The sequence below is a fragment of the Cervus canadensis genome, chromosome 21 (genome assembly GCF_019320065.1).
Source record: "Cervus canadensis isolate Bull #8, Minnesota chromosome 21, ASM1932006v1, whole genome shotgun sequence".
In the NCBI taxonomy this organism is placed as follows: Eukaryota; Metazoa; Chordata; class Mammalia; order Artiodactyla; family Cervidae; genus Cervus; species Cervus canadensis.
The window spans coordinates 15045897-15058809 of record NC_057406.1 but is presented as its reverse complement, the minus strand read 5'-3'; the positions used below and the strand labels follow the sequence as shown (position 1 = coordinate 15058809).

Genomic DNA, 12913 nt, shown 5'->3' with positions numbered 1-12913 from the left:
CCTGCAACTGCATGGACTGGAGCCCGCCAGGCGCCTCTGTCCATGGGATTTCCCAGGCAAGAATACTGGAGTGGGTCGCCATTTCCTACTCCAGGGGATCTTCGGACCCAGAGATCAAACCCTCATCTCTTGCATCTCCTGCATTGGCAGGTAGATTCTTTACCACTGAGCCACCTGGGAAGCCCAATGCCTACTTCTTAATTAAAAACTAACCGTATATAGGGCTCCCTTGGTGGCTCAGTGGTAAAGAATCTGCCTGCAATGCAGGAAGACTTGGGTTTGGTCCCCGGGTCGAGAAGGGATCGAAGATCTCCTGGAGATGGAAATGGCAACTCATTCCAGTATTCTTGGCTGGGAAATCCTATGGACAGAGCCTGGTAGGCTACAGTCCAAAGGGTCACAAAGGGTCACAAAGGGTCACAAAGGGTCAGACATAACTTAGTGACTAAACAACAACTGTAATATATAACATATTTTAAATAATATTTTTATTTAACATAAATAAACACAAATAGCATATCTTAATGAAAAATAATACTTTTCAAAGCAAAAAAATTGTAAGAAAGTATGGCATTATTTTACATTTTTGCATATCTTTTTTTTCTAGCCTTATTGAGGCATAATTGATTATAATAAACTGTACATATTTAAAATGATCTAATCTGTTGAGTTTGGGCATATGTACAAACCCATGAAGCCACCATCATAATCAAGGTAATGAGTGTATCCACTACCCCCAAAAGATTCCATGAGTCCCTTGTAGAGTCCTTCCTTCTGCCCTCCAGGTGGTATTATTATTAATCATTACAATTATTTTAATGGGCTTCCCTGGTGGCTCAGTTGGTAAAGAATCTGCCTGCAATGCAGGAGACCTGAGTTCTATCCATAGGTTGGGAAGATCCCCTGGAGAAGCAAATGACAACCCACTTCAGTAATCTTGCCTGGAAAATCCCATGGACAGAGGAGCCTGGTGGGCTACAGTCCATGGGGTCTCGAGAGACGGACACGACTTAGTGGCTAAACCACCACCACAATTATTTTAATGGTGCCTCTGAGTTTTAAGAGCTTTGGTGACTTGCCGAAAATGGTGTGGCAGCGACCTCCCTGGCGGTCCCGTGGTTAAGACTTCTCCTTACAATGCAGGAGATACAGGTTCGATCCCTGATTGGGGGTCTAAGATTCCCCTAAGATGCTTCCCAGCCCCCAAACCCAAAGCATAAAAGAGAAGCCTTATTGTAACAAATTCAATAAAACTTTAAAAAATGAGCCACATCGAATAAAAAAATCTTTAAAACAAAAAACAAAGCCCAAAATGATGCAGCTGGGAAGTGACAGAGGTGGGGCCCAAGATCCAGTAAGTCTTCAGACCCTAGTACCCGTGATCTTTCCATGACCGTGACAATGGTGACGATTTCCCCCACTGCTTCTGTGGGTTTTGGAGATGGACAGAAGCCCAGGGAACACTTAATCCAACTCTGTTTCTGACACCTCAGATGTGGTCCCAGTCCTTCCAGAGTGCTGGGTTGCCCTGGGGGACCCTGTAGCTAAAGGATTAGATGGGGAACTGGCTTTCTTGGCCCTTGGTGTAAAAGAGGATCTGACTCCTTAATTTTTGCCAGGTTCCCCCCTCCCCAATTCATCTTCACCTGGACTTGAACAGAGGTTTCCTAGGTGGCTTCTCTCTGGAGCACAGTGGTTTCAGTGCAGAGATTAAATCCTGTGCGGCCAGGTCCAGAGATCATCTCTTCTGGGTGCCTGTCCATTCTGGTACCCTACCCAAGGGGTCCACCCAGCACGGAAGGCTGCCTCCCACCCTGGGAACTTCTGGTGATGGCTCTTTGACAAAATTATGAAAAGAGTGGCTGGATTTCCATTTCTACAGAACTCTGGCTGGACTGTTCCCAGTCTTTGCTTGGGGACTAGGAGCAGCCTTTCCCATGAAAGCAGTCATGCTGCTGCTATTTTGGGGGGTGGTCCCTGGGACAGGGTTCATGGGCAATTGGTCCTGCCCTCCATCTTTGCTGATCATGCACGCATTCTCCTATTGGCCCAGGGAGGAGAGGGTTAGAGAGGAGAATCATCCCGGGCCTCCCACGAAAGCAGGGTTTCACCTTTCCTCTGCCAGTCAGGAAGTTCTTCGCTGAACTTAATTCCAAGCCACTGTGTCTTCAGGACATCTGGATGGAGCCTGTCCCCAGACCATGGGTTGGAAGCTCCTGCAGGAAGTTAAGACTTTGGTCTTAATAATGACATGGGTAGACCAGGTGTTCCTCCAGGGGGAATGAGGCACTCTCTGCTCTCAGCTCTACATGCACCCCACCCTTCTCCTTATTCTACAATGATGGCTGCACTGGCCACAGTTTCAGGCCACCTGGTGTCACTTCTCCAGCTGCGTGGACATCAACCTTGGTGATCTGAGAACGTGGGAGCCCCTGGCAGGGGGGTTGTCTCACCCTCCTCGGTCCTCATAGATCTGAGGTGACCTGGGTTGGTGACATCTGGGAGGTGTCTGCCCCCCTTGGTCCCTCTCTATCGTCTCCCCACCGCCCACCCTGGTAGCCTCGATCTGGGGCCTCGATGCACTGCAGGTGGTGTTCTCACGGCAGGGCTGGGCCTGGAGCACACGCAGGCGTCTGGGGTTAGCGTTGGGGTGGCTTGGCTGGGCTGCAGGGGAAGGAGGCTTGTGGAGTATCGGTTTCCAGCGTTTGGCTGGGACTGCCTCCCGTTCACTCTTGTCTCTCCAGAGGGAGGACATGGTCTGGTGCAGCCACATGCAATCTTTGGAAAACAACAATGAAATATAGACAATATGGATAACCTCACCAGGAGTGCATGACCTCTGGTCCCTAACGAGGGTTTTGAGCGGTGGCTGGAGCTCCAGAGAGAGGTGGCTGGGGGCGTGATTTCCCCCATCCCAGCACCTTGTCCCCTATCTACCTAACCTCTCATGAAGGGAGAGGGACACGGGACTGCCCTGGATGGGTTGAGAGCCCTTGGGTATGTCCTGCTGTCATGAGCACCAGGGGATGGACCATGATCTGGGAGACCTGGATTCCATTCCTGGCCCAGCTACTAGCTGTATGTCCATAACCCAGCAACTCAGCCTCCTGAGCTCTGGGTCTTCATTTGCTACTTGAGAAAGATGTAAAGCATTGCTGGAGGGCTCTCCAACTCCAGAGTCCTCAGGCCAAGTCAGTTCCATCTTCTGAAATGCACCATGGCCGTCAGTTGGCCCTGCTTTGAGCCGTCAGTACGGAGGTGTTGAATAGCATGTGGAAGTCTGATGGCTGGCAAGTAGAGAGACCCAAGACTTCCTTTATTCATCAGAGCATCTCTTATTCTTTTCCTTAATGCAGCAACACCCTTACAATACTATAAGGCACAGAGGTTCCAGGAACCTCCAACTCCAGTTCAGCTCCACTGTGTTTTGTGAGCATCAGGATATGCTCATGCCGATGTAGTAGACCTCTAGGGATGGGAGTGGTGACCTGCAGATGCAGTGAGGACCTGGGGCTACTGAGAGGAACAGAGATGCCCTCCTAAGAGATCTGTATAAGGGCTCCTGGTAAGGTGGAAACTTGAGCAATACCAGGGCTACTAGACAGAACATGTGTGACCAGGTCCGCTTGCTGTTGGATCTACTTTAATTTTTTTTAACTGTAAGCTTTTTATTTGTATTGGGGTTTAGCCAATGAACAATGTTGAGGTAGTTTCAGGTGAACAGTGAAGGGACTCAGCCCTACTTATGTTGTTGTTCAGTCATTCAGTCGTGTCTGACTCTTTGCGACCCCATGGACTGCAGCACACCAGGCTTCCCTGTCCTTCACTGTCTCCCAGAGTTTGCTCAAATTCATGTCCATTGAATTGATGATGCCATCCAACCATCTCATCCTCTGTCACCCCCTTCTCCCACCCTCAGTCTTTCCCAGCATCAGGGTGTTTTCCACTGAGTTGGCTCTTCGCATCAGGTGGCCAGAGTATTGCAGCTTCAGCTTCAGCATCAGTCCTTCCTTTGAATATTCAGGACTGATTTCCTATAGGATGGACTGGTTTGATCTCCTTGCAGTTCAGGGGACTCTCAAGAGTCTTCTTTAGCATCACAATTTGAAGGCATCAATTGTTTGGCACCTACCTTTCTTTATGGTCCAACTGTCACATCTGTACATGATTACTGGGAAAAACATAGCTTTGATTATACAAACTTTTGTCGGTAAAGTGATGTCTTTGCTTTTCAATATGCTGTTTAGGTTTGTCACAGCTTTCTTCCAAAGAGCAAGTGTCTTTTAATTTCATGGCTGCAGTCACTGTCCATAGATGTATCCATTCCTCCCCAAACCTGTCTCCCATCCAGGTTGGCAGATAACATTGAGCAGAGTTCCATGTGCCATATGATAGGTCTTTGTTAGTTATCCATTTTAAATGCAGCAGTGTGGACATGACCTTCCCAAAGTCTCTAACTACCCCTTACCCCTAGTAACCATGTTTGTTTTCTAAGTCTGTGAGTCTATTTGTGTTTTGTAAGTTCATTTGTGTATTTTGTTTTTAGATTCTACATATAAGGGATGTCATATGATATTTCTCCTTCTCTGTCTGACTTACTTTACTCAGTATGACACTCTCTAGGTCCATACATGTTGCAGCAAATGTTGTTCTTTCATTCTTTTTAATGGCTGAGTAATATTCCATTGTATATATGTATCACATCTTCTTTAAAGAAGAGGGAGGAAGGGAGAGACTGGCAGATGAGTTAGGGCAGAGGTTCAAGATGGGGACCTGACTTTGCCTCCTATGTACTCAGGTTTCTGTTGGTTTACTTCAGTTCAGTTCAGGTCAGTCGCTCAGTCGTGTCCGACTCCTTGCGACCCCATGAATCGCAGCACGCCAGGCCTCCCTGTCCGTTACCAACTCCCGGAGTTTACTCAAACTCATGGTGCTGTCATCCAGCCATCTCTTCCTCTGTCGTCCCCTTCTCCTCCTGCCCCCAATCCCTCCCAGCATCAGGGTCTTTTCCAGTGAGTCAGCTCTTTGCATGAGTTGGCCAAAGTATTGGAGTTTCAGCTTCAGCATCAGTCCTTCCAATGAAGACCCAGGATCTCCTTTAGGATGGACTGGGTGGATCTCCTTACTCAGAGGTGAGCAAAACCAGCTGACAATACACATTGAGAGACTGGAAGAGCTAAGAGTCAGGTGACGGCTGAGGACTGTCCATTTCCTCTGACCAGAGCATTGACAGCCTCTTCTTGGGTGCTTCCTCCTGAAACCCGAGAACTGGAGAGGCAGAAGTTTTAGTGTTTTTTGTTTTTTTTTAATGGAGTCACAGTGAAAGGAGCTGCATGGCTTTATGAGGCCTTTCAGTTGAGCTGGAGGGAGGTTCCTGCCTTGTCATGTAGTTCCCATCTGTTACCCCGGGGATAGGTGCATCCCCGAGATGGATGCATTTGTATTTCTTAGAGAAACTTTTGTGAGTTGGTTCTCCTTTCTCTGATGACCACAACCAAATTATATGTTACAGCTTATTTTACATGAACTTGAATTTTAGTTGCCTGGTGAGATTTAGGACTGGATCCCCTCCAGTCACCGTGATAACTTATTTATGAAATCTCTTCTAGGGATGGATTATATGCTCTGATGCCTAATTTAAATGTTAAATTTCAGGTTGGTTTCACAAAGTAATGCTTTCTGACCATGTCCTCAGATTCTGGAGATGAATAATACTTTTAACCAGTGGATTCCCGTAGGTCCATGGGACATTTTGAAAATCCTATATAGACAAAGGAAACTTTGAGCAGGCTTCCCACGTGGCACTAGTGGAAAAGAATCCACCTGCCAGTGCAGGAGAGGCAAGAGATGTGGGTTCAATCCTGGGTCGGGAAGATTCCCCGGAGTAGGATATGGTAATCCACTCCAGTATTTTGCTGAAAAATTACATGGACAGAAGAGCCTGGTGGGCTACAGCCCATGAACCGCAAAGAGTTGGACATGACTGAGTGACTGAGCACACAAAAACTTCAAGGCAATTAGCAAACCAGGATTTTAATCCAATAGGAGTGCATAAGTCACTTTAGTCATGTCCGATTCTTTATGACCCAGCGGACTGTAGCCCACCAAGCGCCTCTGTCCATGGGATTCTGCAGGCAAAAAACTGGAGTGGATTGCCATGCCCTCCTCCAGGGGCTCTTCCTGACCCACGGATCGAACAAGCATTGCAGGCAGATTCTTTATCGTCTGACCTACCAGTCTGTTCTATCATTTGCAAGAGCTCTGGGAGGACCTATTCTGTGTCCAGCCTGTGCCAGGTGCTTGGGGAGCACAAGTGAAGCATCAGACCCCGTCCCTGCAGTCAAAGAGCTGTCACCTTGATTGGAAAGAGTGGATCCTCAGTCTTCTCAATGGCTGACACCGAGTGAATGGTCCGCATTCGGACATCACAGCGGGAATCTCACGCTCAGTCCCTCGGTTCCTCTTAGTAGCTCGGCAGTGTTTCTCATCTTCCTTGTTCCCAGGAAGAAACTGTGGCTCTCTTGGTTAAGTGACTTGCCCAGTACCCTGCAGCTGTAAAATCTAGGATCCAGGTCCTAAGCTACTTGAATCCAAATCCCAAGCTCTTTCTATTCCCATCCTGTCCTGAAGAGGGGCTTCCCAGGTGGCTCTCGTGATTAACAACCTGCCTGCCAGTGCAGGAGACTTATGAGACACAGGTTCGACCCCTGGGTCAGGAAGATGCCCTGGAGAAGGGCATGGCAACCCACTCCAGTATTCTTGCATGGAGAATCCCATGGACAGGGGAACCTGGTGGGCTATATAGTCCATGGGGTTGCAAAGAGTCAGACACGGCTAAAGTGACTTAGCATGCATGCACGCCTATGCTGAAAACCTGATGATCTGAGGTGGAGCTGATGTAATAATAGTAGAAATAAAGCACACAATAAATGTAATGCACTTGAATCATCCTGAAACCACCCCTGCTCCCCTAACTTGGTCTGTGGAAAATTTTTCTTCCATGAAACTGGTTTCTGGTACCAAGGAGGTTGGGGATTGCTACCCTAAAGGAATCCAAATCCAGGGCAGAATGGAAGTCAGCTGGGTCTGGAGAACAGGGAACTTTTTTTTTTTTTTTTTTTAGTTCAATCTATGTTAACCTCCAACTTTCGATTCCTAGGTTAGTTAAAAAGAGCTTTTGCATTTGGTGATGGTTCTGTGAGGGATTTTCATGTTTTGTTTTGTTTTTTTCCAGCAGACATAGCCAGTCATACCAGCTAATATTTCACATCAGCTCGGTGTTGCTCTTTTTATGAGAAGGTAACAATGTCGCATGGCATGAAAGAAACATGATGACTAGATGTTAGCACCAGTGCAACTGCATTCCAGCTTTTATTTTCCTTTGAAACTGGTTCCATTTGAGCAGAATGAGAAGCACCTTGCTTTGCTAGAGGGGCCGAAGGCGTCCATGTTGGGAAACGATTTTCATAATTTTAATATACGGTTGGGCTGTAGTTCATAGAGCCTCTAAAACCACAGGGGCTCAACAAGGTGGAGATTTACCTTTCACATCAAAATCCCAGAGGCAGCCCAGGTTGGCTGGGACAATCCAGAGTCAGAACCCAACTTCTCTGTTGATACTTTGCTATTTCTGGCCTTGACTTTGACCTTGAGGTCTAAGACACTTGTATCTGTTTTTCAGGCTGTAGATCCAGTGGTAGGGAAGAGGATGAAGGGGCAGAAATCATCCACTTGTCTCTTTGCAGGGAGTTTCCAGGAGCTGCTCCACCCCTGACCTGTACCACATTGGCTAGGAATTAGTGTTATGGTTACACATAACTTCAAGGGGGATGCTGTCTGCATTCTGGAAGGCCATGTGCTTGGTTAAAAAATAAAGGAGGGGCTTCCCTGATGGTCCAGTGGTTAAGAATCCACCAGGGGATGAGGGTTTGAGCCCCAGTTTGGGAACAAGGTCCCACATTCTGCTGAGCAACTAGGCCTGCATGCACAACTAGAGTCCATGCACTGCAAGGAAAGATCCTGCATGACACAATTAAGACCCAGTGCAGCCAAACCAATAGAGAAGAATAGAGAAAAGAAGAATGGCTGTCAGGGGACAGCTAGCAGTCTGCCACCAAGACCACAGGTGGACCCTGGCCCTCCCGACCCTGCTCAAACATCTGCAGCTGCTTAATGGACATTTGGTGCACACTTGAGGCACCACTTCCAGATAAAGGTGAAAAAGGGGTTTGCCACAATTTGAAAACAAAGATGAAACCAAATATTTTAAAATCAATAATAGTCATGATTTCATCCTAGAGAGAAGGATGGTGGCACCCTTTGCCATCTTTCACTGAAAACGTCATTTCTGGGGCTTCAGGTCAGCTCCACAGATGGTTTCTGTCTTCCTCTTGCTTTTCACTAAATTAGAAAAGCTTAAATTACCATTTGAAGTAGCAGCAAGTAATTGATGACTCTGTCTAGCAGTCCCGGTATTGTTGTCATAGACAGACAGAGAAATTGGGGTGATTTCTCACTGAAAGGCACTTTCCAGGGTTTTGTTTGAACTGTGTCCACTTAGGGTCTCAAAGACTCTGTATCTCTTCTTAGGACTGCTTCTCTGATGCCTCTCATCCTTTGGTTCAATATTAGTCTAAGGCATGTCTTTATGTTCTCTTGCAGCCCTTGGATGTGGTTTTAACTATGTGCAATAGATGTTCTAAAAACCACCAGGTGGAGCATGACCTGCCTGAATTTGGGGCCTTTTTTTTTTTTAATATAACTTTATTTTTGGCCATGCTGTGTAGCATACAGGATCTTAGTTCCCAGGTCAGGGATCAAACACAAGCCCCGTGCATAGACACTCGAAGAGTCAACCAGTGAACCGCCAGTGAAGTCCCTTGAATCCTTTTTTCTAAAAATCCTACTATCTGTGTAACTTTGGACAAATTGTTTGAATTTTCCCTGCCCAACAGTAAGGTAGAGATGAAGGTGATGGTCCCCATGCATATTCTGTGAGCTGAAGCACACGACCTCTGCTCTCCATCTAGGCACACAATTCACTCAATAAAGATGCATCTTGGTGATGGGTGTTGTTTTTAGGCACTTGTCAACTTTAGACCATCCAAGGCTTTCAGACCACAGTTCCGTCTTCTTGTGAAATCCTGCTTTCTTCTTTCTTCTCCTTCCTTAGAAGTCAGCAGCTTTCATCCCCAAGGTGGAGGTAGCTTCTGGATGTCTTAATTATCGAAAGGATCATCGAGTGCCATTAAGATCAGAGAGACAGTCTTCACTTGCATTATGAGCATCATGAAGTGTCTTTTTGCCTTATTCATCATCTCAGAAACCCGTGAACCCGTGACCGTGAACTGACTGTCATTTGGGTGGGAAAGGCAGTCTTCTCCCAGCCACCTGGTTCTCTGCCCGGCACTTGGGATGGTGTGCGTGGCTGCCTCCAATGGCATCTTCAGTGCTAAACCGAGACCTGTATTGGCGAACACCAACTGGTCTTTGAGGATGACTTTGCAGAGGGCTGTTGCTGCTTTTCTGTGAGGAGCATTCCTTTCGCTGCCCACAATGTTGGTGCCTTTTGGGCCCTGGTCTCTGTGCGTCCTGTTTCATGAGATGCTCAGGAAACCAACAAAGCCTGCTTTCCCCTGTAGCACGTGTGTGGGGGCGGGTGAGAATGGACAAGAAGCTGCGAGCTCGTCTCTCTGCAGAGGACGGTGGCTAGGACCCAGTCCTCGCTCTGCCCTCGGCTGCTTTATCCTAACTGTCAGTGGCACATGGGCCAGCATCTCATGGGGCTTTGGGATTCCCAGAAGTCACTGGATGAGGAATTGCCCTATTGACCTGTGCTGCTTTTTTTGTGAACACAGTGTTTGTTATTGATTTTGCAGGTAGTTTTAGAAGCGTCACACCAATGATGAGGCTTTTGCCTTTTGTTTCCTACTTGTTTTGGTCTTTTTTTATTCCTTAGTGATGAAACAAATTATATTAATGTCAGAAAGTGTCCCCCACCCCGCCTTTGTGTGCTTGTTCTGAAAAAATTTGAGGTTTTCTTTGTAGATGAGAAGAAACTAATAGCTTCATGTTGTAACTGGACCAATTTTTATAGCAGACACTGCCTGGGGCCAAATAAGCTGCTGAGTCAATAAAACCTAGTTTTCAGATATTCATCACTGCATCTCCTTTCCTTATTTTACATTTTTTGAGTGAAATCAGTGCACTCGGAGAATGATATGTCCTGGGACCTAAATTCACAGCCATATTCACACAAAATCCTGCCCATGATTTATTTTTTATGATATTATATTGGGTTGTACCATTTACATTTATTATTTTTATCATTAGCTTTTGTTGTTGTTGTTTAGTTGCTAAGTAATGTTTGATTCTTTGCGACTCCACAGACTATAGCCAGCCAGGCTCCTCCTGTCCTTGAAATTCTCCAGGCAAGAATACTGGCGTGGCTATTTCTCTCTCCAGGGGACCTTCCTAGACCGGGGATCAAACCCGAGTCTCCTGCATTGCAGGCAGATTCTTTACCACTGAGCCCCCTGGGAGCCCCTTATAGGCTAGATGAACCCCTTTGTGATTTGGGCTGAGACACAGCAAAATTGTAGAACAAAAATAAAAAGTTAATATTATTTTATTAAATTACTAATTGTAATATAAAATATTAATATTTACTGAAAATATCGGTATGGAGGCAGATTCCAGACTGTTCACTGAAACCGACTAGCTGCAGTAACTCCCAGTTAGAAAATAGCTGATGAAGGTTTACTGTACAGTACAGGGAATTATACCCATTATCTTGTAATAACCGGTGATGGAATATGATCTGCAAAAATACTGAATCACAACGCTGAACACCTGAACTAATACAGTATTATAAATCAGCAACACTTCAAACAAGAAAAGTTAACGGGATTTCTGTGAAAACTGTAATGGCTTACATTTTAAACCTGTGAACACAACTGTTTTAATTCCTCTTTTTCTCTGAAGTCCCCAGACCTCCAGGGACTGCTCTTTGGGAATGCTTCCCCTCTCTGGGTGAGAGCATTTCTGAGCCAGAAGCAATGAATGGGGTATGGTGGGAGGGGGCTGGCCCCCAGTGAGGTATAAAGAGAACAAAAACCAGAAACGGAAGAAATAACACGTCTGGGCTTCTTGTTTGGAAGAATCGGAGAGCTCGGAATGTAAGCTATGACCTCCTAAACGCTGCTGTTTCTTCTTCTTTGTCCCTTCCAGAGCAAAAGCCAGGGCTCCGTCTTCGTCCGCATCCACGCCCCGTGGCAGGTGCTGGCCCGAGAGGCAGAATTCTTGAAGATCAAAGTTCCCACCAAGAAAGTATGAGCATGTTTCTCCCGGGTTCTGGGGTCTCTCGAGGGCTGGATGGATATGAACAGTGTCGGGAACGGGGCTGGGTGGGACGTGGGTCTTGTGAAGTTGAATCACGCTTGCTTCCCTGGGGACCCCAAGGTTGGGCAGAAGGGACTTGGGAGACAGTGTCACCTCAGAGTATTGCTGACATGGGCTCTGCAAGAAGCTGGTCATTGCCGTGGTCCAGCTTTTCAACTTCTCCTTAAACCCCCTTCTCCCTTCCTTCCAGCCCAGCCAGGCATGTCTTTTTTATTTGTCCACCGCCCCCCCGCCCCGCCCCAGATCACTGGTCTATAATCTTTTTTAAAAAGTCTTTATTGAATTTGTTACAATATTGCTTCTGTTTTTTTTTTTCCATTTATTTTTATTAGTTGGAGGCTAATTACTTTACAATATTGTAGTGGTTTTTGCCATACATTGACATGAATCAGCCATGGATTTACATGTATTCCCCATCCCGATCTCCCCTCCCACCTCCCTCTCTGTTTTGTTCTTTTGGCAATGAGGCATGTGAGGTCTTAGCTCCCGGACCAGTGATCGAACTCCGTCCCCTGCATTGGAAGGTGAAACCTAACCACTGGACCACTGGGAAAGGTCCCAGGCTTTTCTTTAGAGTGCGCCGTGGTAAAAAAATCTGCTTGCCAATGCAGGAGATGAAGAAGATGTACATTCAACCTCTGGGTCTGGAAGGTCCCTGGAGTAGGAAACGGCAACCCACTCTAGTATTCTTGCCTGGAAAATCTCGTGGACAGAGGATCCTGGAGGGCTGCAGTCCATGGGGTCGCAAAGTCAGGCACAACCGAGCATGCACACATGCGGCAATGAGAGTGGGCAGCAAGCCTTGCTGATGGGAGCTTGCAGAGAGGTGTGGTTCGCCAGACTTGCTGTGAAGACACCTTTCCTGCTTATGACACTGTCACTATGTGTGGTGTGACCGTGGCTTTTGTAAAATAGAAGGTTCTTTCTCACGTGAGTTGATCACAGTGTTCATGCCCCGGCCCAGCTGGGACTGTGATCTTGTTGGCTGTTGTGGAGCAAGGCTCTAGCAGCAGTATTGCAGAAAAAAATCCCCAGGAAAGCCCCACAGTTTAGATGATTTTCGAGGTCCTTTTCAGCCATTAGAGTCTATATATAATTTAAAAAATTTCCTGGAGAATTCCTGGGTGACAGTTTCCTTGCGTAAGAAAATCCAGCAAATATCTCCAAAGAAAAAGGAAGTGTGTCCACAGATTTCTGCAGGTTTGCTCTTCTTTTTTTTTTATTAAGCATTTTAGGGAAAAGGGATGGTTATTGACTTTGAACTTTGGAGGTGTTTCTAGGAAAGGCCCCAAGGCAGGCGACTCTCTGGTTTAACCAGGAGTGATCTGGGGGTGATCTCTGTTTCTCAGTCCCTCTCCCTCTCTTCCACACACACACACACACACACACATACACACATAAACACTCACAAGTGTTGACCTAGCTTTGCAGAGATCACAACTTCGTCATCATCATGTCCACCCTCCCGTCATTAGCAGAAGTTCCTACTGGCTGCATTCTGTATAACCACTGT

At 46.6% G+C, this 12913-nt stretch overlaps 1 protein-coding gene across 2 annotated transcripts in view; it reads left to right on the top strand.

Moving 5' to 3' along the window:
• Positions 1–12913, top strand: part of ANO2 (anoctamin 2) — a 335456-nt gene that overhangs the window by 66848 nt on the left and 255695 nt on the right. For both annotated transcript variants that reach the window (XM_043441194.1, XM_043441195.1), the window contains exon 4: positions 11230–11328. In XM_043441194.1, the coding sequence (XP_043297129.1) occupies positions 11230–11328 (99 nt within the window). The remainder of the gene's footprint in view (positions 1–11229; positions 11329–12913) is intronic.